This window comes from Salmo salar, chromosome 24, assembly GCF_965601325.2.
Source record: "Salmo salar chromosome 24, fSalSal1, whole genome shotgun sequence".
Lineage (NCBI taxonomy): Eukaryota > Metazoa > Chordata > Actinopteri > Salmoniformes > Salmonidae > Salmo > Salmo salar.
The window spans coordinates 7,051,533-7,077,593 of NC_138314.1; the positions used below are offsets into that span (position 1 = coordinate 7,051,533).

Below are 26,061 nucleotides of genomic sequence, written 5' to 3' on the forward strand. Positions count from 1 at the left end.
ATTATGTGTTGTCTGGGGGGTTAGGTTTCACATTGGCCAGCTGAAAATAAATGGCAGTCACAGTTTGTGCTAACAGGGGGAGGGAAAGAGAGAGAGCACTGGGTAGAGATATTGGCTTAATATTTCACATGGAGATGTCATCGATGACGATTATCCTTCTCCCCCCCCCTCTCTCCAGCAAAGTAAAGCCCCCCGTCATGGCGTCTCCATCATTTCTCCTCCTCTTCCCCTCCCTGGGTTGGCTGTCTGCTGTGACATCATCAGGTAGGCTGCTACTACTCGCCTCACACACTCATGTTTGTCTCATGTCATTGTTACCACTGTAGAGAGAGAGTGATGTGTTAAAACATGACACTCATTGTATCTCACTGTTACTGACATTTAGCTCTCACAGTCATCTCATACACAGTATAACACAATAACAATTTTTTCTCAATCAGATCTCTTGCTCTTTTTTTTGTTTAAAATCTGCAACACGTGAATCAGTGTCCTTTCTTGCATAGTACATGGCATTGACACTTGTTATCAAATGTTATGTCAGACATCAGTTGCAGAGTCCTGTATTTGCACACATTGGAAAAGGTGGGTGGTTGAGCAAACAGCAGCCTTTTCTTTTCTAGCCAGTCAAACCGCATCAGATCAGTAGTGAAGTTGGACTGGGCTGTGACGGGGACGGACGGACAGAGGGACATGATGGGCTACATGTTCACCCCCCATACAGCCCGTGAAGACATGCATTAAATATATGTTTAATAACCACTACTTCTCTAGGACAAAAAAATATGTAAAACCAATATAAAGTAAATAAATCATGAGTGAAAAGAGGGGAACCGCAATTGTTTTGGTATAATAACCATGTAAATGGTGTGTCTCCTGAATGGTGCAATCTCAGGGACCATATTTCAGGAATGTCCAACTGGCCATATTTTGTTACCACATTGTTTGTTAAACTATGCTCCCAGTCTCTGAGTTCAGAATATGGAGTAACAGAGAGGGCTGTACCCGCAGTGGTGCAATGTACTTTCGATGCACTGGCTGCTGGTCAAATGGACTCTGTCCATTGGAAGTGGGTTAAAGTGAACAGCTCTTGGCCAGTCTGTTTGTAGAAACTGCTCCCTCACACAATGGTGGGTCAATCTGAGGGATCTAGAATGTCTCTCTCTGTGCCTGTCTGGTAGTGGTTTAACAGGACTCACTTCAATAGGGAGTCCTCAATTCTCTCCTCTGCCTTTTCTCCTATTCTCCTCCTTTTCTCCTCCTCTGCCCAGAGCCCAAGTTACGAGTCTCTGTTGGCCAGCTGATGAGTATTCAATGAGTTGAACAGGTCTTTGGAAGGAGAGAGGAAAGAGATCCCACACAGGAAGCTCTCCTCTCACACTAGTAAATGGGTGTAGACTATGGAATGAAACTAAGCCTCACTTTGTTTCTGGACTTTTAGAAAGTTAGAGCGGGTATGGATAAGCTTCAGACAGGTGACAAAACATGTAGAACATGTCATTTTAACCATTTCAAAAGTTTGCTTATTGGCTATATAACGAGAATCATAACAAGTCTAGTGCATACTACTGTTTTTTATTTTTATTTTCAAATGGTCACTAGTGAGCTTTCTCTGGTTTTGAGTTCTTGACATGCATTACTGAAGTGTTAAGAATATGCACCACCTTGCAACTGGGGGTACCTAAAATGATGCACAAATAGTTTAATGCTGCAAACACTTTTCTCGCTTCCAGTTTACAGAAACTACTGATACTATCTAGATAACGACTGATCCTCAAACAGAGACTGTGTACCAAATGGCAACTTATACCCTATACTGTAGTGCAGTACTTTTGACCAGAGCCCTATGGGGAATAGGGTGTCATTTGGGACGCTGTCATGGGCTGAGCATTCTCCGGGAACCACAGAGTTCTGTATTCGTTTGATTGGTTGCCAACGACGGCTGTGCTATGGCCAACTGGCCAGTGTTCCTCAACAACCGTGAAACATCTGTACACAAAGAACAGCTGCTGATAGTGGGAGCAAACACACACTCCTAACTTACTGACCCCAGTCTTTCCTTTCAGCAGCCTTCTGAAGTCATGATGATGATGATGGTGTGTGTGCGGGCGCGCGTGTGCTTCTAGTCCTAAAAAAGGTCCCGTCATAGTTTTTTACCCCAACCTGTAAGAGAAATAATAAGTGCCCACATGAAAAAATTCTACAGTTTACTATAGAATACTACAGTTCTTACTATAGAATTCTATAGTAAACTGTAGAATACTATACTACACACTGTATTATCCCTTGATCATGTGTAGTAGTTACTATAGAATGTTGGCGGTATACTGTAGAATGCTACAGTAAATACTACAGTAATTTCCGCAAAAACACTGCAGTCTGCAAAAACACTACACTTTTTTAACTACAGTATAGCAAAATACTACAGTTGGCCATAGCCCTAAAAATTGTCAAAGACCCCAGCCACCCCAGTCATAGACTGTTCTCTCTACTACCGCATGGCAAGCGGTACCGGAGTGCCAAGTCTAGGACAAAAAGGCTTCTCAACAGTTTTTACCCCCAAGCCATAAGACTCCTGAACAGGTAAGCAAATGGCTACCTGGACTATTTGCATTGTGTGCCCCCCCCACCCCCTCTTTTACGCTGCTGCTACTCTCTGTTTATCATATATGCATAGTCACTTTAACTATACATTCATGTACATACTACCTCAATTGGCCCGACCAACCAGTGCCCCCGCACATTGGCTAACCGGGCTATCTGCATTGTGTCCCACCACCCACCAACCCCTCTTTTACTCTACTGCTACTCTCTGTTCATCATATATGCATAGTCACTTTAACCATATCTACATGTACATACTACCTCAATCAGCCTGACTAACCGGTGTCTGTATGTAGCCTTGCTACTTTTATAGCCTCACTACTGTATATAGCAGGGGCGAAAATCTGATATCAACTTTGGGGGGGACAATTACATTAAATTTTCTCAAGAGCAATTCCTGAGGGGGACACCAAAAGTAGTGCTGTAACACATAGCCTACATTGTAATATGGTAAATATATATTGAGGAACCAAAGAAATAAGGTGTTTGCCGTACTCCTAACTACCGGTACCCAAAACTACACAACTACTCACAACAGCAATACCATTGCCTTAAACTGGTGACTAAACTAAGATTTGTTAAAGTTGAGAGTGGGGGTATCCATGGCATTTCCAATTATGTTCCTATTTTACAAGTCAAAAAAATTGAACCTTTCATAATGTTGCCAAACAAAGACTCAACAAACTTACCTGAGACTCCGTCTCTGCCAGTCTGTCCCTGCATATCTGTCCCCAACTCTGCTGTCTGTGTGCCATCTGTTGCCTGCTCTGCCTAATGACATCATTGTGAAACATTTCCATTACAATTTCATTTCTTTCTTATGAACATTTTATCAACTAGTCTTTGAGATATTAGGCTACTAGGGTTCTTATTTTGCGTTTTGGTGTACTGAAAAATACTCTGATGTCCGTCTTTTATTTTTCTGCCATTTTTCTACCTGGCTGGCTGGCTACACACACACACAGTGTGTAGGTTATTTACAGTAGGAGATGGGCTTCTATCATCTTATCTTTTATCATTCTATTTGGGCTTCGATCTAAAAGGTAGCTAGCAAATGTGAAACGGATTAAAATGACAAGAGTTGACAGCTGTATGAGTTCACCATTTACACAACATATGCTGCAACCTTTTGTAATTTTAATAGTTTGTTTCATATTGGCTGGCTTCCAACAATAGCTGAATTTGCAAAGCTAGCGAGCACCAATTCCGTTTCAGTGGTGTTTGCTATAATCTTTGCTGCCCGGGTTAAATAAAATAAATAAATAAAAGTTCCCTTGCGACAATTTAGCTTTTGCAACGAGACCATTAAATATATTTAAGACAATGGTAGAAGAAGAGTGTAGTTCTGTTCAGTTTGGACTTCAGTTTATCGCTAACCTTATCACAGGGACTTTGAAGCACTAACTTACATCATCTGCATGCTGATCTCGGAATAAATTGACGATAGCAAAGATTCCATCTTTGACGAGGCCACGTAAATGGAATAGGTACTAGCTAGCTTAATAGTTAATATTTGCACGCTAGCTCTGCATATTCAGCTAGTGTGTGTGCGCGATTGACTGGATTAACTTTACGTCAGTTACGTTCATTGAGTGCCTTTCAGACAGTAGACACGACCCCTCTTACCTTGCCAGTGGATCAAACCATTGTGAGGAAAAGGGTGGGGGGGTCGCAATCTTTTGAAACTTAAAAACGCGCTATTAAGTGTCTATAATCAGCACAATTGCTTTCATTGCGTATTATTAATATTATTTAAATTACATAGTTATGTTTCAGTGATATATTGGGGGAGACAAATCATATTTTTCCCAGGATGGGGGGGTCGTGTCCCCCCCGGGATTTCCGCCCCTGGTATATAGCCTCGCTACTGTTATTTTTCAGTCTTCTTACTGTTGTTTTTATTTCTTTACTTACCTATTGTTCACCTAATACCTTTTTTGCACTATTGGTTAGAGCCTGTAAGTAAGCATTTCACTGTAAGCATTTCACCTGTTGTATTCGGCGCACCTGACAAATAAACTTTGTTTTGATTCAATTTGCATATACACTGCCCATTGCCTCCCCCATATCGCAATTTGTGCCATTAATAATTGAGAAACCTACATGCCAAGTATAGACCAAATTGTGTTTCCTACAGGTTATAGAAAAGAGCAGAAGCGCTGAACTATCCATTCAGACCCCAGTCCTACCTACTGGTTATGAAAAATTTGCTCTGAAGGAGAAAGCCTCCAATTCTATGTCAATGATAATAAAAAACAAACACTACAGTAAATATGCAAAAACACTACAGTAAATACTACAGTATACCACAATCTGTAAAAACATTACATGAATTACTATAGTTTATACTACAGTTTTCTTTTACTACAGTATTTCTACTAGAGTTAACTAAATACTACAGTATACTACATTAAATACTACAGTCTTCAAAAACAACTTCAGTGAATACTATAGTATTTTTTTATGTGTGTATGTTTTGTATAGAAAACTCTAGGGCCTATGTCGTGGAAATTCAGTACTGAGAGAGACTTGGTCTCGGTAATTTCTTCAAACAATCATCTTTATTTAATATCAATTAATTATTGCAATAATGAGCATCAGCCCACCAGTCTTGACTGACTGTTAGGCTGAGAGTCTAGCCTTTACAGACGATGCACAGTTTTTATATAGCTGATACCAAGATTGCTTAGTCAGTCACTTCTAACCTTCCCATAAGCCACCTTGGTTATCTACACAGGATGGTCTTTTACTTAGTTTCCCAGATGCCAGGAAGATGAGACAATGAGGCGTTGTTCTTAACTCTTCCAGGCTCTCGCTATCTCGAGTCACACACACCACATCTTGTCTATAGATTGCTAGCTTTTAGGTTTTTTATCACCAACACAAATCAATTTTCAGCTTTAAGCTATCTCTAGTAGAACCCATGTCCTCAACACCCAGACTAGCTGCAGGGTGCTAGAGTGAAGACCATAAAACACATCATTAGCAGGACAGAAATATCTTACTGTTCGTTAAGTAAATAAGTGTTACATAGCATACAAATAAGGTGAATACATAATTTTTCCCTCACACCTATTGCAACCATTGATGGCCACTAGATTATCACCAGCTGATTCCTCGTTTAAACGGTCAATGCACACTAACATCACCAGCACAGCTGATCTCAATTACAACCAGCATTGGCCACCGATTTACCGCTCCTACTACAGACGTCAGGGTTATCTTTTAGTCCTCGTTGCAACCAACATTTGTCAAGACAATTTTGCCCTCAATTTGATCCTGAGGGCGATACATCTATTTGAAAATTATTCCGTACAACTGAAATAAAGTATTTCCCTTTTTTTGTGGAAATGAATGGAAACTAATGTTGGTGTAGCCTACTCATATTATTCTATTTGTTTCCAATTTATGTTATTCATTAAATAGGCTACAACTGTCTTTAAAATAAGTTTCTGATATGGTTATTTCTTATCAAGATTGGGTGTAAAATATCCCAGGACTGTCCATATTTGTAACTAAATAAAGTCAATTCGTTTTTATTTGCCATTTTTATGATTATACAGATAAGACAGAACAGGTAGAGGGCAGAACACACACGGATCCCCTACCAAATCAAATTTGCTTGGAAATCCGTCAGGTCCAGGGGATTTACCACACGGCATATATTTAATTGCCAAAACACAATCTCTTCTACAGAGAACTGTTCTTCTAATTCAGCAGCACTATCAGGTTCAACTGTAGGAATACCGAAGAACTCAAAAGGTGTTGATTAAGGTAGTATTACCAGCGGATAAATAGAAATGAGCAGCTTCATGGTCATAAAATAAAACGTTGAAACAAAAGGAGAATTGACTCGCCAGAACTTAGGCACTTAACGTTACCTAATAATAACAATATCAACTGATACCACTGGCAACGCTATAAAGTATCTTTAAAAGAGAGACTGAGTCTGCATTGGTAGATACATTCGTCCATTACCCTAATTGCCAAATAGGTAAACATTCAGCCATTTGCTTCGCCTGACCTCTGTAGAACGTTAGCTTTTATGAAAGCCATCGCCTTATGGGGGTCTTGGAACTCTTTCTCAGAACCGTTGTATGTTATATGGAGCCGGGCAGGAAAAGCCACATCATACCGAACGTCGGTCCGTCCATGCAGCAGACTCTTGACATTGTCGAAAGAGGCACGGTCACGCTGGGGGGGGCATAGTCTGGAGGCAACGCTGGGGGGCATAGTCTGGGAAGATAGAGATGGGTGCTCTGTTGCATCGAAGTGGGTCAAATTCTCTGGCACGCCGAAGAGCATCAATACAATCCTGATAGTAGTGTAGTTTAGCCACAATGACGCAAGGTTTTCCGCCAGGCTTTCCGCCAGGCTTTCTTACTTGAGAGCCCTGATGTGAGCGATCTACAAGGACGTCTTTATCCAAATTGATGGAAGCCCTCAAAAACTTTGAGACAGATGAAGTAGAACTTGAACCCGGGTCCTCCGATACCCCCATGATCCTGATATTGGATCTTTGCATATAACCTATGTATGCATTGTTCCTTAAGGCTAGCCACATGATTTGTAGTGTAGTTGTGTCGTCTGAGCATGTTGACAAGCCTTGTTCCATGTTGGAGACAGTTTTCTTAACTGTATCCAGTTCAGTACGAACCATTGATGTATGCTTTGCAAATTCATTCTTGACTGCTTATAACTCCGACTTAATAAAATTAAAGTCCTCACTGAGCACCACCTTGAGTTCCTTGAGTATAGATGAAATGTCCACTCTGAGGGCAGCAAGAATCTCTAATTTCAAATCCTCGGTGTTCATTTTTTCGCCGACGGGGAGGAGCCGCTGCTCCCACTTGCTGAAGAACTTGAGCTCCTCGTCTTGGGCCTAGTGTTTTCTCTTTTGTCAGTGACTCCGCTGAACTTTTGCAGGTTATGCGCCATCTACGCATTAAAACAAAAATAAAAGTTGAACAATGTAAAGCACGTCATTTAAAGGCTGTGTTTCCTAGTTCATTTTGTGTCAAAGCGCAAACAAAGTACTAAATAAATGCAATTTCATCCAGAGCTCGGAAAAACGTGACCTACTCCATGGCTTGCTCACAAGCGCCCCCTAAATAAAGTCAATTCTGAGTTATAATCAAAACAAATATCTAATTAAAATGTAGGCTTTTTATTTTTATGGCATATGTTGTATTATTTTGCCAACTGACCTGCTAGTTTGTTCTTGCGTGATTTTGGTTGGCAAGCAAGTTTTCTTTGATCTCCCGTTTTAGTAGCGTTTGAAGAAATTCTACCAAAGTGGTTGTTGTTTGTCTTTTCTACACTTGAAATGTATTTGCAAGCTCTGTAGGTACTTCCTGGAAATCTCAAGCTCCATTTATTTTAGCTAGAGTGTACACACACACACACACACACACACACACACACACACTACAATTTCAGACCTCACTCTGATCCCTTCAAACAGCAGCACTGAGGTGTGTTTACAGTTTGTAGCAGGGTTAAGGAGAAGCAGGGCCCAAAGATACAGGCAAGCAGTTCTGGGAAAGAACGGAAGAAGAACCAGGGGATAACTTTCAAGGGGTGAGAGATGGAGGGATGTATGGTATGAGGGATGCATTTCAACTAGCACCACAACATTGTGAGGATGTTAGGGTAATAAACTTCTAATATGCTACTAGATAAGGGTAGGGTGACCACATTTGAAATACCCAAATGCGGTACAACAGGATGATTTTGCGGGACATTCGTGGGACAGTGAAGCCTAATTAATGTAAAATGTTGGCAGCATTCGTTACCTTTTACCAGTGAAACATTCAATCTGCATGTCAATCATTTGATCTCAATCAGTTTCATGGGAATATGCATTTAGATCTTCAATTACTTTTCCATGAGAAAATTAGAGCAGATGGTGTCAACAAACTATACAGCCTTCCTGTATTTTGTTTCAATCCAAACAAATTCTGCCTAGAGGTGTGCGCTGTTGAGTTTTGGCCGCAATATCATTTTTGGGGGACTATTCAGCTAACCATCCTAAAATCTCAGAAGAAATTACTAAGGTGATGTTTTTGGTGTGACAGTTATACTATGCTATTATATTTGATTATGTTATGTAGAATACAAATGAATCACTGTGTGATCTTCCAAGACATTGATTCAGCTTTGATTTAACTTTACTAAACGAGCACCATTCTGTGAAGTGACAGTGCAATGCTCCGGGAGCGCTACGAGCTAATTGAAGCATTCGTAGCCTACTCTGTTGCCTCACGACAAATTTGGTAATGCAGAAAGGAGAGACCACATGTATGGCTTTTTTATGCAAATCTGGGAATATTTGGCCAAGGAAGCATTTCCGTCTCAGGTGAAGAAGCGAGACTAGTAGTCGAACATCTCATTCCAAAATTATGGGCATTAATATGGAGTTGGTCCCCCCTTTGCTGCTATAACAGCCTCCACTCTACTGGGAAGGCTTTCCACTAGATGTTGGAACATTGCTGCGGGCACATGTTTCCGTTCAGCTACGAGCATTAGTGAGGTCGGGCGCTGATGTTGGGCGATTAGGCCTGGCTCGCAGTCGGCTTTCCAATTCCTCCCAAAGGTGTTTGATGGGGTTGAAGTCAGGGCTCTGTGCAGGACAGTCAAGTTCTTCCACACCGAGCTCAACAAACCATTTCTGTATGGACCTCACTTCGTGCACGGGGACATTGTCTTGCTGAAACAGGAAAGGGCCTTCCCCCACAAAGTAGGAAGCACAGAATCGTGTACAATGTCATTGTATGCTGTAGCGTTAAGATTTCCCTTCACTGGAACTAAGTGGTCTGTCCTTAACCAAGACAAACAGCCTCAGACCATTTTTCCTCCTCCACCAAACTTTACAGTTGGCATTATGCATTCAGGCAGGTAGCGTTCTCCTGGCATCTTTTTCTTCCAGTTTTAACAACCTTAACCCTTACCTAATTTCACTTCATCCATAGAATGTTGTGAAAATATTTTATGTCGACTCATGATGACCAACACCCCACACAAAAACGAGTTACCTCTGACATTTAGGGTAGAACCACCTCAGTCAGTCAGTAATATTGGTTGAGCACATGTATGCACTGTATGCCTGTCAGAGCACTGTGCACATTTATGTATGTTTCTGTGTGTCTGTGTGCGTTATGTTGAGAGGGGTGTAACCCAACCAACGCATCTATATTTACTCTCAGCAAGTGCTGTGGTTGTGAGGGTATTCCTGTTTAATTTGGCTAATCTGGCTGGGACGGTGAGTTGACCCCGGGCTATCACATTTCCAATGGGGATAATGGTTCTATGGCTCAATTGAATCAAACTTGCATAGAAGTATTAACTATGTACAGTTGAAGTCAGAAGTTTACATACACTTAGGTTGGAGTCATTAAAACTCGTTTTTCAACCACTCCACAAATGTCTTGTTTTGGCAAGTTGGTTAGGACATCTACTTTGTGCATGACCCAAGTCATTTTTCCAACAATTGTTTACAGACAGATTAGAAATAAAAGCTGAAATAATTCATTCTCTCTACTATTATTCTGACATTTCACATTCTTAAAATAAAGTGGTGATCCTAACTGACCTAAGACAGGGACTTTTTACTGGGATTAAATGTCAGGAATTCTGAAAAACTGAGTTTAAATGTATTTGGTTAAGGTGTATGTAAACTTCCCACTTCAACTGTAGCTCTTTTAACCATAGACAAATACATTCACCAAGTGGTTTGGGGTACTACCATAAAACCTACTTCTACCTGATCAATTCCTTTTAACAGGTTGGTGTCCACTTTTCAGAATAGGAAGTTGTGTACGTACAGATAGTAGTTGGTGAACATAGTGACACGGTGTAAACATTGACAAGTTTTATTGATTTTCAACCTTAGATGGATGCCCAGAGAACCAAAAGCGGACTCTCTTTTTAATCTTAGAGGTTTGTTGGTTGTTTTTGTAGAGCTTTTCTTTGTGTACACAGGGGTTTGTTTTGTTATGGACATATGGGGAACAAGATAGATTCATTGTGTGTGCGCTGTTTAAAGTGGCAATCAGCAGTTGGCACAATACAAATCATACTCTCTGACACTGTTTCTGTAAAGGGATGGTGCTGGAGAAATATAACCACTCGAATTCATAGGTCTATCTATGGATGCAGGGACTGAGCATCCATGACATCAACATTATAGTTTTAATCATGTTTTGAGGCTGTACACTGCAGTGTGTGTGATTACATTTACTTTGTTCACAAACTTATTTTGGGTTCTGATAGGGTGCATCTACGACAGTTTAACTAAACTCATGAGGCATAAGTTATATTCTTCAAGAATCAATAGGTACATATCATTCATTTATAAGTCCAAAAATCAATATAGCAACTAAGGATTGTCCCTTTAAGAGTGGTTGGTAACAAATGTCTTGTATCGAGTTCCAATATTTCCAATGTCCTGAAGCAAGCAGTGTGAATTTATGTGTCGGAGTGTGCGTGTGTGTTGGCACTTACTTTTAACACCTGTTTACTCTCCTCCTTCTGTGTATCTGGTGTTCAGTGGGTCTCTGCCTCTGCCTCTGCCTCTGCCTCTGCCTCTGCCTCTGCCTCTGCCTCTGCCTCTGCCTCTGCCTCTGCCTCTGCCTCTGCCTCTGCCTCTCTCTCTCTCTCTCTCTCTCTCTCTCTCTCTCTCTCTCTCTCTCTCTCTCTCTCTCTCTCTCTCTCTCTCTCTCTCTCTCTCTCTCTCTCTCTCTCTCTCTCTCTCTCTCTCTCTCTCTCTCTCTCTCTCTCTCTCTCTCTCTCTCTCTCTCTCTCTCTCTCTCTCTCTCTCTCTCTCTCTCTCTCTCTCTCTCTCTCTCTCTCTCTCTCTCTCTCTCTCTCTCTCTGTCTCTGTCTCTGTCTCTGTCTCTGTCTCTGTCTCTGTCTCTGTCTCTGTCTCTGCTGTCTGTCTCTCTGTCTGTCTCTGTCTCTGTCTCTCTGTCTGTCTCTGTCTCTGTCTCTCTCTCTGCCTCTGTCTCTCTCTCTGCCTCTGTCTCTCTCTCTGCCTCTGTCTCTCTCTCTGCCTCTGTCTCTCTCTCTGCCTCTGTCTCTCTCTCTGCCTCTGTCTCTCTCTCTGCCTCTGTCTCCTCTGTCTCTGCCTCTGTCTCTCTCTCTCTCTCTGCCTCTGTCTCTCTCTCTCTCTCTCTCTCTCTCTCTCTCTGCCTCTGTCTCTCTCTCTCTCCTCTCTCTCTCTCTCTCTCTGCCTCTGTCTCTCTCTCTCTCTCTCTCTCTCTCTCTCTCTGCCTCTGCCTCTGCTCTCTCTCTCTCTCTCTCTCTCTCTCTCTCTGCCTCTGTCTCTCTCTCTCTCTCTCTCTCTCTCTCTCTCTGCCTCTCTCTCTCTCTCTCTCTCTCTCTCTCTGCCTCTCTCTCTCTGCCTCTCTCTCTCTGCCTCTCTCTCTCTACTTCGTTCCTGTCCAGAAAACAGGGTGTCGCCTAACACTGCCCCCTCAGCCTGTCCAACTTATAGACCTATGTCATATATTATTATTGAACTAGATGATGTACGTACATTACAGAGACATATTTCAGGTTTCCTTTATGTGTTTTTCTTTATGCGTGTCAGGTCAGAATGCACTCACTGTTCCAAAATTGGATTGTTACTCAACAGGACAGTTAACCCGCCCTGCCCTCAAACCAAGTCACGCTGCTTGCCAATTATCTACAGAGTGGTTGCAGTTGCGTAAAAAATCACCTAGCAACCACACCAGTTGCCATGTTGGGAGACCCAGAGTCAGTATGGTGGAAGTCCTCCAATTGTCCATATAGCTGGCTGGGTTTTGCTACCAACGGAAACTTCGGAAAGATTGCCCATTATTTTGTTTTTCTAAGGACCCAGAAAATGGAGGCAGTGGGAGAACCTAATTAAAGTAAGTAAATATATTTTGAAAATGATCGACGTGTTATCAAATGTTATTTGTCACAGGCGCCGAATACATGTATAGACCTTACCATGAAATGCTTACTTACAAGCCCTTAAATAAAAATAAGAAAAATAATAGTTAGGAAAATATTTACTAAATAAACTAAAGTAAAAAGAAATGAACATAATAAAATAACAATAATGAGCCTATATACAGAGGGCACCGGTACTGAGTCAATGTGCGGGGGTACAGGTTAGTCAAGGTAATTGAGGTAATATGTACATGTAGGTAGGGGTAAAGTGACTATGCATGGATAATAAACAGCGAGTAGCACCAGCGTAAAAAAACGGGGGGGGGGGGGGTCAATGCAAATAGTCCAGATAGCCTTTTGATTACCTGTTCAGCAGTCTTATGGCTCGGGGGTAGAAGCTGTTAAGGAGCCATTTGAACTTAGACGTGGCGCTCTGGTACCACTTGCCGTGCGGTAGAAGAGAGTCTATGACTAGGGTAGCTGGCAATTTTTAGGTCCTTCCTCTGACATCGCCTGGTATAGAGGTCCTGGATGGCAGGAAGCTTGGCCCCAGTGATGTACTGGGCTGTACGCTCTACTCTCTGTAGCGCCTTGCAGTCAGAGGCCGAGCAGTTGCCATACTAGGCAGTGATGCAACTAGTCAGGATGCTCTCGATGGTGCAGCTGTAGAACTTTTTGAGGATCTGAGGACCCATGACAAATCTTCTCAGTCTCCTGAGGGGGAATAGGCGTTGTCGTGCTCTCTTCACGACTTTCTTGGTGTGTTTGGACCATTTATAGGTTGTTGGTGTTGTGGACACCAAGGAACTTGAAGCTCTCGACCTGCACCACTACAGGCCTGTCGATGAGAATGGGGGCGTGCTTGGCCCTCCTTTTTCTGTAGTCCACAATCATCTTCTTTGTTTTGATCACATTGAGGGAGAGGTTGTTGTCCTGGCACCACACGGCCAGGTCTCAGACCTCCTTCCTATAGGCTCTGTCATCATGGTCGGTGATCAGGCCCACAACCGTTGTCATCGGCAAACTTAATGATGGTGTTGGAGTCGTGCTTGACCACCCAGTCGTGGGTGAACAGGAAGTACAGGAGGGGACTAAACACGCACCCCTGAGGGGCCTCTGTGTTGAGGATCACGGTGGCAAATGTGTTGTTGCCTACCCTTACCACCTGGGGGGCGGCCCAACAGGAAGTCCAGGATCCAGTTGCAGAGGGAGGTGTTTAGTCCCAGGGTCCTTAGCTTAGTGGTGAGCTTTGAGGGCACTATGATGTTGAATGCTGAGCTGTAGTCAATGAACAGCATTCTCACATAGGTGTTCCTTTTGTCCAGGTGGGAAAGGGCAGTGTGGAGTACAATAGAGATTGTATCACCTGTGGATCTGTTGGGGCGGTATGCGAATTGGAGTGGGTCTAGGGCAGTGGTTCCCAAACTTTGAAGTGGTACGGGACTATTAAAACAGTCAACCTCCAGCTGCGTACCCCCTCTAGCACCAGGGTTAGGGCACTCTCAAATGTTGTTTTTTGCCATCATTGTAATCCTGCCACACACACACACACACTAATACATTTATTAAACATAAGAATGAGTGAGTTTTTGTCACAACCTGGCTCGTGGGAAGTGACAGAGGTCAAAAGTAACAGTCAGTATCTGGTGTGGCCGCCAACTGCATTAAATACTGCAGTGCATCTCCTCATGGACTGCACTACTAAACGCAAATCCGACCATCACCCCTGGTGAGAAAACCGCGACTCGTCAGTAAAGAGCACTTTTTGCCAGTCTTGTCTGGTCCAGCGACAGTGGAGAAAGAACGCATCTCCTTCCTGAGCGGTATGAGGGCTGCGTGGTCCCAAGGTGTTTATACTTGCGTATTATTGTTTGTACAGATGAATGTGGTACCTTCAAGCGTTTGGAAATTGCTCTCTAGGATGAACCAAACTTGTGGAGGTCTACAACTCTTTTTTCTGAGGTCTTGGCTGATTTCCTTTGATTTTCCCATGATGTCAAGCAAAAAGGCACTGAATTTGAAGGTAGGCCTTGAAATACATCCACAGGTACACCTCCAATTGCCTCAAATAATGTCAGTTAACCTATCAGAAGCTTGTAAAGCCATGACATCATTTTCTGGAATTTTCCAAGCTATACAGTTGAAGTCGAAGTTTACATACAGTTAGGTTGAAGTCATTAAAACTCATTTTTCAACCACTCCACAAATGTCTTGTTAACAAACTATAGTTTTGGCAAGTCGGTTAGGACATCTACTTTGTGCATGACACAAGTAATTTTTCCAACAATTGTTTACAGACATGTTATTTCACTTATAATACACTGTGTCACAATTCCAGTGTGTCAGAAGTTTACATACACTAAGTTGACTGTGCCTTTAAACAGCTTGGAAAATTCCAGAAAACTAGCTTGGTCGCAAATGGGTCTTCCAAATGGACAATGACCCCAAGCATACTTCCAAAGTTGTGGAAAAATTGCTTAAGGACAACAAAGCCCTGACCTCAATCCCATAGAAAACTTGTGGGCAGAGCTGAAAAAGCGTGCAAGGAGGCCTACTTACGTGACTCAGTTACACCAGCTCTGTCAGGAGGAATGGGCCAACATTAACCCAACTTGTTGTAGGTAGCTTGTGGAAGGCTACCCAAAAGTTACAATTTAAAGGCAATGCTACCAAATACTAATTGAGTGTATGTATGCTTCTGACCCACTGGGAATGTGATGAAAGAAATAAAAGCTGAAATGGATTATTCTCTCTACTATTATTCTGACATTACATATTCTTAAAATAAAGTGGTGATCCTAACTGACCTAAAACAGATCATTTGTACTAGGATTAAATGTCAGGGATTGTGAAAAACTGAGTTTAAATGTATTTGTCTAACACGGAACCCAAACCGGCTGCGCGCATGCACCATCATGCATACATTTATTTTGTCCCCCTACACCAAACGCGATGTCACAAACTTCGTCGTCTGACGATAAGGAGAAATCACTGTCAGACCAATACGCAGCGGGTTGCGTGTTCCACATCATTTTATTAAGTTTGATGCACACGGAAAAACAATAAACTAGAACGACAGGAGACAGTTTCACAGGCTATAACTATACGTAGCAGTGCGAAATAAAACAACCCACAAAAACCAGGTGACAAACACACTCCTAATATATGACTCCCAATCAGGAACAACGATAACCAGCTGTCCCTGATCGGGAGCCACACAGACCAACATAGAAACAGAAATACCAGAAAAACACATACAACACAGTACTTCTGCCACGTCCTGACCAAAAATACTAAACAACTACTCCCTCTGCTGGTCAGAACGTGACACGCGATCACGACACGCAGGTTAAAATATCAAAAGAAACTCTGAACCAATTACATTCATTTGGGAACAGGTTGAAAAGCATTAAACATTTATGGCAATTTAGCTAGTTAGCTTGCACTTGCTAGCTAATTTGGCCTATTTAGCTAGCTTGCTGTTGCTAGCTAATTTGTCCTGGGATATAAACATTGAGTTATTTTACCTGAAATGCACAAGGTCCTCCACTCCGACAATTAATCCACACATAAAACGGTCAACCGAATCGTTTCTTGTCATCTCTCCTCCTTCCAGGCTTTTTCATCTTTGAACTTATATGGTGATTGGCATCTAAACTTTCATAGTATTACTACACGACCGACAACACCGTTCGTCTTTCAATCACCCACGTGGGTATAACCAATGAGGAGATGGCACGTGGGTACCTGCTTCTATAAACCAATGAGGAGCTGGGAGAGGCAGGACTTGCAGCGCGATCTGCGTCAGAAATAGAAAGGAGTTCTATTTTAGTCCTTGGCATCGCAGACGCTCGTTGACGTGCGTGAGTAGTGTGGGTGCAATAATTGAATAACATAGATTTCTAAATTTCTTTTGCAACGCTCACGCACACGACGCGAGCGGTTTGGTCAGCCTATAAGGTGTATGTAAACTTCCGACTTCAACTGTATATATAACATGTCTTACCGTGCCTTTCCATAAGTCCATGCAAGTTTCTTCAACTGTCTGCTGACTGTGATTAGAGCGATGTTGATGTGCCGTGAAGCCAGCAGATTACAGATGGCCTTTGCCGATTGCTCATCTTCACTCATCAGTGAGTCGATGGCTTGAGTAGTCTCGCTGGAAATACGGGTGACAGCTGATGCATTGGTTTAGAGACAGGCGGCATTGGCATGTTTACTATGGCAGACCCATATGTAATTATTGGCGATATGAGTCTCACTAGTATTGAGTAATGTGCTGTTAAAAGTGGTGTAGGTCTTATTTATTTAAAGAGCATATTGAAGTTAGAATCAATAGGATTTGAAGCAATAGCCTACCCCTGTGGTGAACTATTTTAGCAGCGTTTCGCAATGCTCTTTGACAAGCATGTGGACTGGTCTTGATAAATCAATTACATTTTTATTTTCACTGAATCTCCGTTTGGGTATAGGTTAGACTACAATTAGGGTGTGGAAATATTATGCTCTTAGTACTGTAGCCTACTCCCTACCGTCACGTTGTACAGCGCCATATTTTCCGTTCCATCCTAACAGAAACCCTGAGGGTTTTTCATTTTTCTTGGAATAGAAACACCATAATATTAATCAAATTAATCATGCAAAATTTATTAAAATCAGTCCCATATACTAATGTTCTTACAAAAAAGGTTTTAAATTCTCTAGTACAGCCACTATTTAAGGCTATCAAATGCTTCTCAAAGATGCCCTCTGGTGGTCAAACTAGCACTAACTAGCATTAATGGTTACAGTGGCTGACACTTAAATAACGTGCCATAGAATTCTGCGTCACCATGCAAGCTGTGCTGCAGTACGCTGCAACTTTTAAAGGACGAACCACTGTAGTACACTTCAGCTTGAAATGAAACCACTTCCTGTCAAAATTAGAAACGTGTAATATCTGAAAATGTAGCTAGCTATCTTAACCTACGTGCATCATGGACGCATCTCCCTGTCAGGAATGCCATACCACGGTTGCCCTTAGTTTGAAGATGTAATCTGGAGACAGGTGTTTACTTCATCTCTTTAGCTATCATACACTAATTCCACTGATTTCAAAACTTGATCCTCCAGAAAGTGGAGAGCAACACGTATGCAGCTCCACTACACAATACATTTTTGAAAAAGCTGCTTTCGACAGGATTACCAACACAGACTGACGAGCTCAAATAGACAGACGGCTTCAATATGGCAGACCAATCCGAACTCCTCTCTCTGCATGTCCAGCCTACCTATTATCTCAGCCAATCATGGCTAGTGGTTGCTGTCTTTTTATGTGGCTTTACCAACAAGGCTCATAATTTAACAATTGTATTCATTTTTACAGATGGCATACAAGTTTGTTATTAAGGCACATGAAAGTTCACATGTTCGAGAATGCATTTCTGGCCCCAAAAACATTTTGATGAAAAAAAAAAAAAAATGACGTTCAAACGGCTCTCCTATGAAGTTGTGACTTGCGACATACACCTAGTTTCCGGAATTGTGTCACATATTTCACTAAAACATTATAATTTCAAACCTTGCTTGCATTTGTATTCGATCACGTGTCTCTTTATCATGGTTATGGGTGGGAATATTTGGGAACAGATTTACTATATCACTTGGAGCTGATTTTCTGGTGGTTTTACTGTCTCTTATTTTCAACAATGAAAATTATAAATAAATAAAATGTTTACATTTTTTTTCCTCAAAAAACTTGGTTGGCCAAATTAAACCACCCGCGGCCCGCTAGTTGGGGAGCCCTGTTCTATGTCATGGAAAGAGCAGGTGTTCCTAATGTTTTGTACACTCAGTATGTATGGAGAATAATGTATTCTGTGTGTATTCCTTTATAACCGCGGACATGCGAGGTACTAATTTCATAACCTTTATGGTGTTATACTTAATTGTGCTTATGTAGCTAGCTATTAGCTCTGTAAAACAATGCTAATTGCATCAGAGAAGTATTAGCTTGTGTTGTTTCCTTTGAAGCTGCCCTGGCCTTATCATGACCGTTGCCAATGTATTCATTTGGCCTGTTTAGCGTAACTCTGTTCTGTCCTGCCCTGCCCCCTTGTGGAGCTGTTCAGTTACTGTTTCTTACGGTTATATTATTCACAATTATGATTTTTAAAGCAGTGTTATGTGGCCATTGAGAACAGCAGTGTTGATCAGACGGAAAAATATCTTCTTATGCCACTTGGTGGTTTTCCGAGAGCATGCCACAAAGCTGTTCATCATGTCCGCCTTATCCACTGCCCCCATTTTGCGATTATAGTCATGCACTCAGTCTGGTTTGGTCTTTCACTCTCCCATCAGGTGATCCACCTTCCCTGTGGCTATCTCTTCTCCTGTAGCTCCAAGGCATAGCGATTTGTTCTCCTCCACTATATCTCTGTCAGAAACAACTTGACGCACTCTGCCTCAGAGGGAGATGGCAAGTGTCTTTGCATTCTTAGCTGGGACTCAAAGCCAACAGCAGGTCCAGGATGGGTAAAATGGCTGGCAGCGTTCCAGCTACAGCAGACCTGCCGTACTTCACCCACTGTTGGTCTGCCTCCATCACCACCACCATCTTCAGAGGGACCTGGGACTTTGTTGGTGGGCAAGGGGTCCTCAGATTCAGCGTTCTTGAAGGCCACAAGGTTGGAGAGCAGCTGCTCACTGTCACTGTCAGAATCTGATTCCTCACTGTCATACTCAGAATCATTGTCAGAATTGACAAAAATCTCCTGAATTTCCACATTTGTGAGTTTGTCTCCTTTTGAAAGATATTTATAATGCTACAGCTTACCCCATGAGCTACATAAACAACAACACAATGGCTCCAAGTGAGTGTCAGGGGTGACGTGATTGGCTGCCGGTGTGGTGATAATGATGATTTGTTTCCCAGATGGCTTGTTTACATAGCAGGTTAGGATAATTAACATGGCAGGTTAGGACAATTAACGCAGCAGGTTAGGTGAATTAATGTAGGATGTTAACCTCATTATCTTAAGTTTAGGAAAAGGGTTATCTTATCTTTGGTTGATGCAGAAAAACGAGCATGGCGGTGCGCACAAACTACTCACCGTGGGATTACTTTAGACTTTTAGAAAGTGTTTTACTCAATTATTTTGATATGTGATGTTTAGCGCTAGGACTGATGTACTGTAGCCTACATTTTCCAATTTGGATGGGAATTGTGTTACGTTGTTGCTACTTCTGTGCATGTCTGAAAATTGCATCCAAAAATTAACTGCTCACATTGAGGACATAAAGTTGTACAGACTGTTTATGCAAGAGTGGCCAGCTCAAACGCTGATTGTTGCATCAATCGTAACTATACATTGAAAGGAATTGTTCTAATCACACTGGTTTGAGTGTACGCTGCAGGGACCACTGTAGAATGATCACACCCATGTGTTTGTACACGTCAAAGGGTTAAGAAGGTAAGGCTGTTCAGCCTACACCTTTACATTAAGTTGCACAGATGCCATGTGACAAATAGACATTATTCATGTGAACATCTCTTTGACATTCAAACCTATTTTTCTTATTCTGAAAAATATATGTTTTAGAATTTAGGAACATTTATGCAAACTTTTTCATTGGTGCACTTCCTGTATAACTAATTTGGAATCTCAAGCCCCTCTTCATTTAACTAAATGGAATTGACCCCAACCCTGGTGATTAGGGTGTGCAAAGCTGTCAAGGCAAAAGGTGTCTACATTGAAGAATCTCAAGTATAAAATATATTTTGATTTGTTTAATGCTTTTTTTTACTACATGATTCCATATGTGTTATTTAATAGTTTTGATATCTTCACTATTATTCTACAATGTAGAAAATAGTAAAAATAATGAAGAACCCTTGAATGAGTATGTGTGCCCAAACTTTTGACTGATACTGTATGTGATGTAGTATGCAATTTTCAGGGACCTTTTGGCTCATGACTGCAACTTTCAGAACTACTGGCTAAAAAGTATACAAAAGTACCAGAGAATCGGTACTAGGCTGTTTAAAAAAATTCATAAATAACGTTTTTATCGGTTTAAACAAAACGATAGGTCGTACAATGATCCACAATATGTCAAAGGGTTGGTCTAGGTCCCCAGCAAACATTTTAATTTCAATAAATATGCACGGATTTGCCTGATTTCAACACCGGTTATACCAAACGAAGCTCCAGGTCGTCCTGAATCAATTGCTGTATTGTTTGGCCCCCTCTGTCAGAGACAGACAACACCACAGTGAACGATGACGTGAACGTTTTTTTTTACAATTACTCATAACTTCATAATAAATTTGAACGACATGTCAAAGTGTTGGTCTAGGTCTTGTGGTATTATACGGCTCTACAGTAGATGGTTAGCGGTGTTATACCCAGGATTGTGTAGGCGGATTTATGCCTTCTCATGGTCACTTTTCATTGTCTCATTAGATGTCAACCTCAGAAAGTCTGACTTCCACGTTAGTAAGAACGTAATGGAAGATATCTTTCTCATCTTTATTGAAAGGGTGAAAAGCCTTATTCATTCACATGCATACTTGATATATACGTTTTTATTTGATACTCAAGATTTTTATCGGAAAAAATATTTTGCTGATGTATGTGAGCCTGTACAGTACAAATTAAGTAAGAACAAATTTATATCACATTTACGTAAGTATTCAGACCCTGTACTTAGTACTTTGTGGAAGCACATGTGGCAGCCTCGAGTCTTCTTGAGTATAACACTACAAGCTTGGCACACCTGTGTTTGGGGAGTTTGTCCCATTCTTCTTAGCAGATCCTCTCAAGCTCTGTCAGGTTGGATGGGGAACATTGCTGCACAGCTATTTTCAGGTCTCTCCAGAGATGTTAGATCGGGTTCAAGTCAGAGCTCTTGCTGGGCCACTCAAGGACATTCAGAGACACACTATACCCCATAATGACCAAGCAAAAACAGGTTTTTAGACATTTTTGCAAATGTATTAAAAATAAAAACAGAAACCTTATTTACGTAAGTATTCAGACCCTTTGCTATGAGACTCGAAATTGAGCTCACGTGCATCCTGTTTTCATTGATCAACCTTGAGATGTTTCTACAACTTCGTTGGAGTCCACCTATGGTGAATTCAATTGATTGGGCATGATTTGGAAAGGCACACAACCATGTCTCAATTGTCTCAAGGTCTAAAAATCCTTCTTTAACCTGTCTCCTCCCCTTCTTCTTCACTAATTGAAGTGGATTTAACAAGTGACATCAATAAGGGATCATAGCTTTCACCTGGATTCACCTGGTCAGTCTGTCATGGAAAGAGCAGGTGTTCTTCAGGCTTTGTATACTCTGTGTACATTTTTTTGGCCAATTTTTTACATTTCACATGTATCCTAAAAACTGTATCTAAAAAATATATTTTTAATTGTTTTTTTTTCCATATGGGTGTAATGTGATTTGTGGATTCAAATAAAGTATTTCAAATGTGTGTATGCGTGCGTGATGACACAGCAGGATGTAACTCAATTTGCACGGAAATCACATTATATCGCACTGATTTAGACACTAAAGTGGGAAGAGCAACCCAAGGTTTGTGAATGGACGCGTTTAAATGGACAGAATGTCCAATACAGCAGAGGGATATTACAGTGGGCTTATTAGAATGGATATAGGGCACTTACTAGCTAAACATTTAAGGCAAAAGAACAGACTGAATGTCCTTTGAAAAACAACAGCAGAAAATGTAAACACTAACATGGGGTTCTGATGAACCTGTGAATTGAATGACTGTAGAAGGTTTTTCATTATTGTAAACATCCTTTGTATGAAAATAGAAATGCATGCAGACACATACACACACACACACTGTGCCTAATTAGCTTATCTGCAAGAAAGCAACAGGATGCAGAATGAAAAATGTAGCTGTGTTCTTTGCCTAGTTAACAAACGGTAGCTGAGACGGATCAAAAGGTCATTGCTTTATAGTGAGCTAGATAATGTTCTAATTTCTTGCTGCTTCTCCTTGGTAATGGCCTTTTATAGCATTAGGAGGATGTGCGTGCAATGCCACATCATGGTGGATGTAAATCTTACCATGCCTGATTTGGGAACTAGTGAAAATGAAACCACTAGCTAATTATCTGGGAGTAATGTCAATGTGATGATTATGACTTTGACATTTGATGACACACGAGTTGCTAAAGATTCTGAAAGTTGAAAGAATGTTTTGTTATTGATATGCTCGCTCGCTTGCTCACACACACACACACACACACACACACACACACACACACACACACACACACACACACACACACACACACACACACACACACACACACACACACACACACACACACACACACACACACACACACACACACACACACACACACACACACACACACACACACACACACACACACACACACACACACACACAAACACACAAACACAAACCCCGCCTGTCTCCATCTCTCTGAAGAAATCACTCTGTGTGTTGTTAGCCCAGTGTTAGCTAACTCTCTCACATTAACAAATGAACTGGAAAGGTGGTGATTCTCAGCATTAGCCCCATGTCCCCCAGGCTCTTCAGGGCAATTAGCTAACCGTTTTGCAATATACCCGCTGATATATCCCTAACGCGCCTTTGCTCTTTTCACACCGCAATCTATTGCGGCTTTGGTGCTCACAGAAAGGGTTTTATTTTGACTGTAGAGGGTTTGTTTTAAGCCTAATGACTGTCGTCTTGTTAGTGAGTCGGGCTCTGTTTCCTAGCTACACTGTGTGGACTGGTACGGGGAGGAAGACCGGCATGTTAACACTGTTTTTCAGTCTGATAGAGAGAGAGGAGTGGGGGGCACAAATGCACGCAGTCTGTAGCATACACAGGCATGCACAACATGTTTGCGTTTCCATTGCTTTAGGAGCATGCTGGTTATGTAAGAGTTATGCCGTTCTCCTGCTGAAAGAAGACAAAAAAGGGGCGTTCTCATCAGAAAAAAATAATGTTCTCCATCCAGCCCTTCACATTCTTCTCCATTTGTCATACCCAGATGCCCTTCTCTGACAGATGACCTTCTGTCAATGATCAGTTATGAAAAGCCTCTCCTCTGACATACATCCCCAAACAGGCTTAATAAAAAGGGCCCTGAGTCACAAAAGGCCACTGACAAAGGCCACCGGACATTTTTAGATTTTCCCTTTTAAAATCGATCAGTTAGGCCTCTGTCAAAAACTCACAGACCAAAGGTTTGAAAAGTCCTCTCAGCAGATGAGCAGGAGACTGTTTATCAGGTGTTGTTCATAACCTTTCACCTCCGACAGACTTTTGGCTTGGAGGCCGGGCAGATGTGTCCAGTTGGTGATAGAATAGTAGAGAACTCCCAGTTAACCTTGACCTCCTCCACATTAAGGTCATTTGGCCGACACTTTGATCCAAAACCACTTACAATGACGTCAAAGATATTTACAACTTCAGTACTTATTCATCACACTTAGCCTAGTACTAGGGCTGGGAATTGCCAGGGACCTCACGATACAATATTACCACGATACGATATGTATTGCGATTCAGTACAGTGATTTTATTGCGATTCCATGGTCCAAACATATTGCTCACCATATGTCTGCTGCAGAGGGACGAGAGAGAAAATTGGTTTCGATCAGTCATGGAAGTAAATGTGGTGAAAACTGTCTCCCTATTTAAAAAGAAGATGGAGAACAAGCTATGAAGGAAATATACTGGAGTATTGGTGCAGCCATCTGGCGCAAAAATAATATTGCGATATTGTCAAAACAATACAATATATTGCCAAAAATAATATCCTGATATGTAACTGTACTTTTAACTAATCTATAGACAAAGTGGTGATTTTACAAAGTGCTACCTGTAAAAAAAATTTTTGTTGTTGAGAGTTATCAATTATACAGTGTTCTTTAATGCACTATTTCCATTCATGCTTAGCTTAATTCTTTAGCTTTGCAGTGATTTCCAAGGGGAAGGCTAATCATTATTCTGTTGATTTTTTGCTATGTGTTGTCTTTAAATGCACTTCTCCCATCAATCTTTTTTTAGTTGGCAGGGGTCTAGGCAGGAGTTCACCATTTTTTTAAACAATTTAACTCCTAGTATCTTTAAGCACCATTCCCATAATCAGGCCTTTTCTATGTTTTTGAAGTAAAGCAGTAAGTATATCTAGGCAGGGGTAGGCCATTCTCCTTGCTGTATGTTTTGGCATCACAGCTTTCTGTCTGCAGCAACTCTTTGATTGGGGCAGCTGGAATTCGAGGGGTGGGAGTTAGGGAGGGTTGAATTAAAGGAGGGCAGCGAGCGACACACCGTCCTTGTTGTGAGGGAGAGAGTGGGAGAGAGAGGAATGCACTGAAATATGAGATATAGGCTTATATTCACGTAGACCTATGTTTAATAACCAAATAAACGGAGGCATATGTTCCATGTTGGTGATGATAGTGGTTAAGATGATGATATTACCACGTATCAAAGGCAAAGCAGCTCCACTAACTACAATTGTGTGTGTGTGTGTGTGTGTGTGTGTGTGTGTGTGTGTGTGTGTGTGTGTGTGTGTGTGTGTGTGTGTGTGTGTGTGTGTGTGTGTGTGTGTGTGAGCAGAAATCAATGGCACCTTCAGACACTTATTTATGGTTACGCCAAACCCAGAGCCTCACAAATGGATGACAAACTGACTCGGAGGGAAGATGGGTCGGTGGGGTCTGTGGAGGGGGTAGAGGAAGAGAAAATGGGTCTAATGAGGGGAGAAGGATGGAAGAGAAGTGGCAGTGGAACCACATAGTAAGAAACTATTTCGGTTACGCTCAGGTGCCCTACCAAGCCTCGAAGATTTTCTTAAACCTTTACGATTGTGGGAATTGGCTTATATGGATAGGGCTCAATTGAAACGTTTCTTACTGAAGAAATATGAAAAGCATGTGCATAACCATGGTAGCAACTGAAAGGGAAGAGTTTGGAGATAATGGGAAAAGGATTAGACTTAAGTTGAGAACACAACAGTTCACCTGACACAAGACTGAATCGAAACGTTACACTGTTGATTTTATTTGTATTTTCCATTTACTGTACTTTTCACCGTATTTGATGATAACGAAATCAGAAAATACTCTGGATACTTTCAGTAACATGTTAAGAAAATGTGGGGTAGGTGTAACATAAGACCAAAAAATTACAAGGGTTAGAGTGAGAGGACTAACTGTTGTCTCCAAGTGGACACACGCCTCTCCAAAGTGTGCACAGTTCCTAAGTCATTTCAATGCCCTTTTATGACTCAAAGAAGAGACTTCAACTATAAGGTACTTTTTTGAGCTCTCCTAGCTGTGCCGTTGAGGAACTAGAGCAAGCACACTTGTAGTTGTTTCGCTTTGAACACAATCCCTCACCCCCCCCCCATCACACAATTACTGTTGTAATTTACGCAATTCAAAAACAGTCCATTTATAAATCTCAGTGTGGGTCAGGTAGGCATGCTTGTTAGGCTTTCACAAGGCAATTCAGAGAAATGGATCTTCATTTGGTTGCGCATA

At 41.6% G+C, this 26,061-nt stretch overlaps 1 protein-coding gene and 1 long non-coding RNA gene across 2 annotated transcripts in view; one reads left to right on the forward strand and one right to left on the reverse strand.

The window, feature by feature from the left end:
• Window positions 1-26,061, forward strand: part of ghra (growth hormone receptor a) — a 78,665-nt gene that overhangs the window by 20,459 nt on the left and 32,145 nt on the right. Inside the window, 1 exon segment of the mRNA XM_014171137.3 lies at window positions 179-264. Within this exon segment, the coding sequence (XP_014026612.3) occupies window positions 198-264 (67 nt within the window). The 5' untranslated portion in view covers window positions 179-197.
• LOC106585201 (uncharacterized) lies at window positions 182-3,546 on the reverse strand. The gene is made up of 3 exons (XR_001323921.3): window positions 3,291-3,546; window positions 2,046-2,160; window positions 182-320 (listed from the first exon to the last, which is right to left on the reverse strand). It is a non-coding gene; the product is annotated as an uncharacterized LOC106585201 (long non-coding RNA).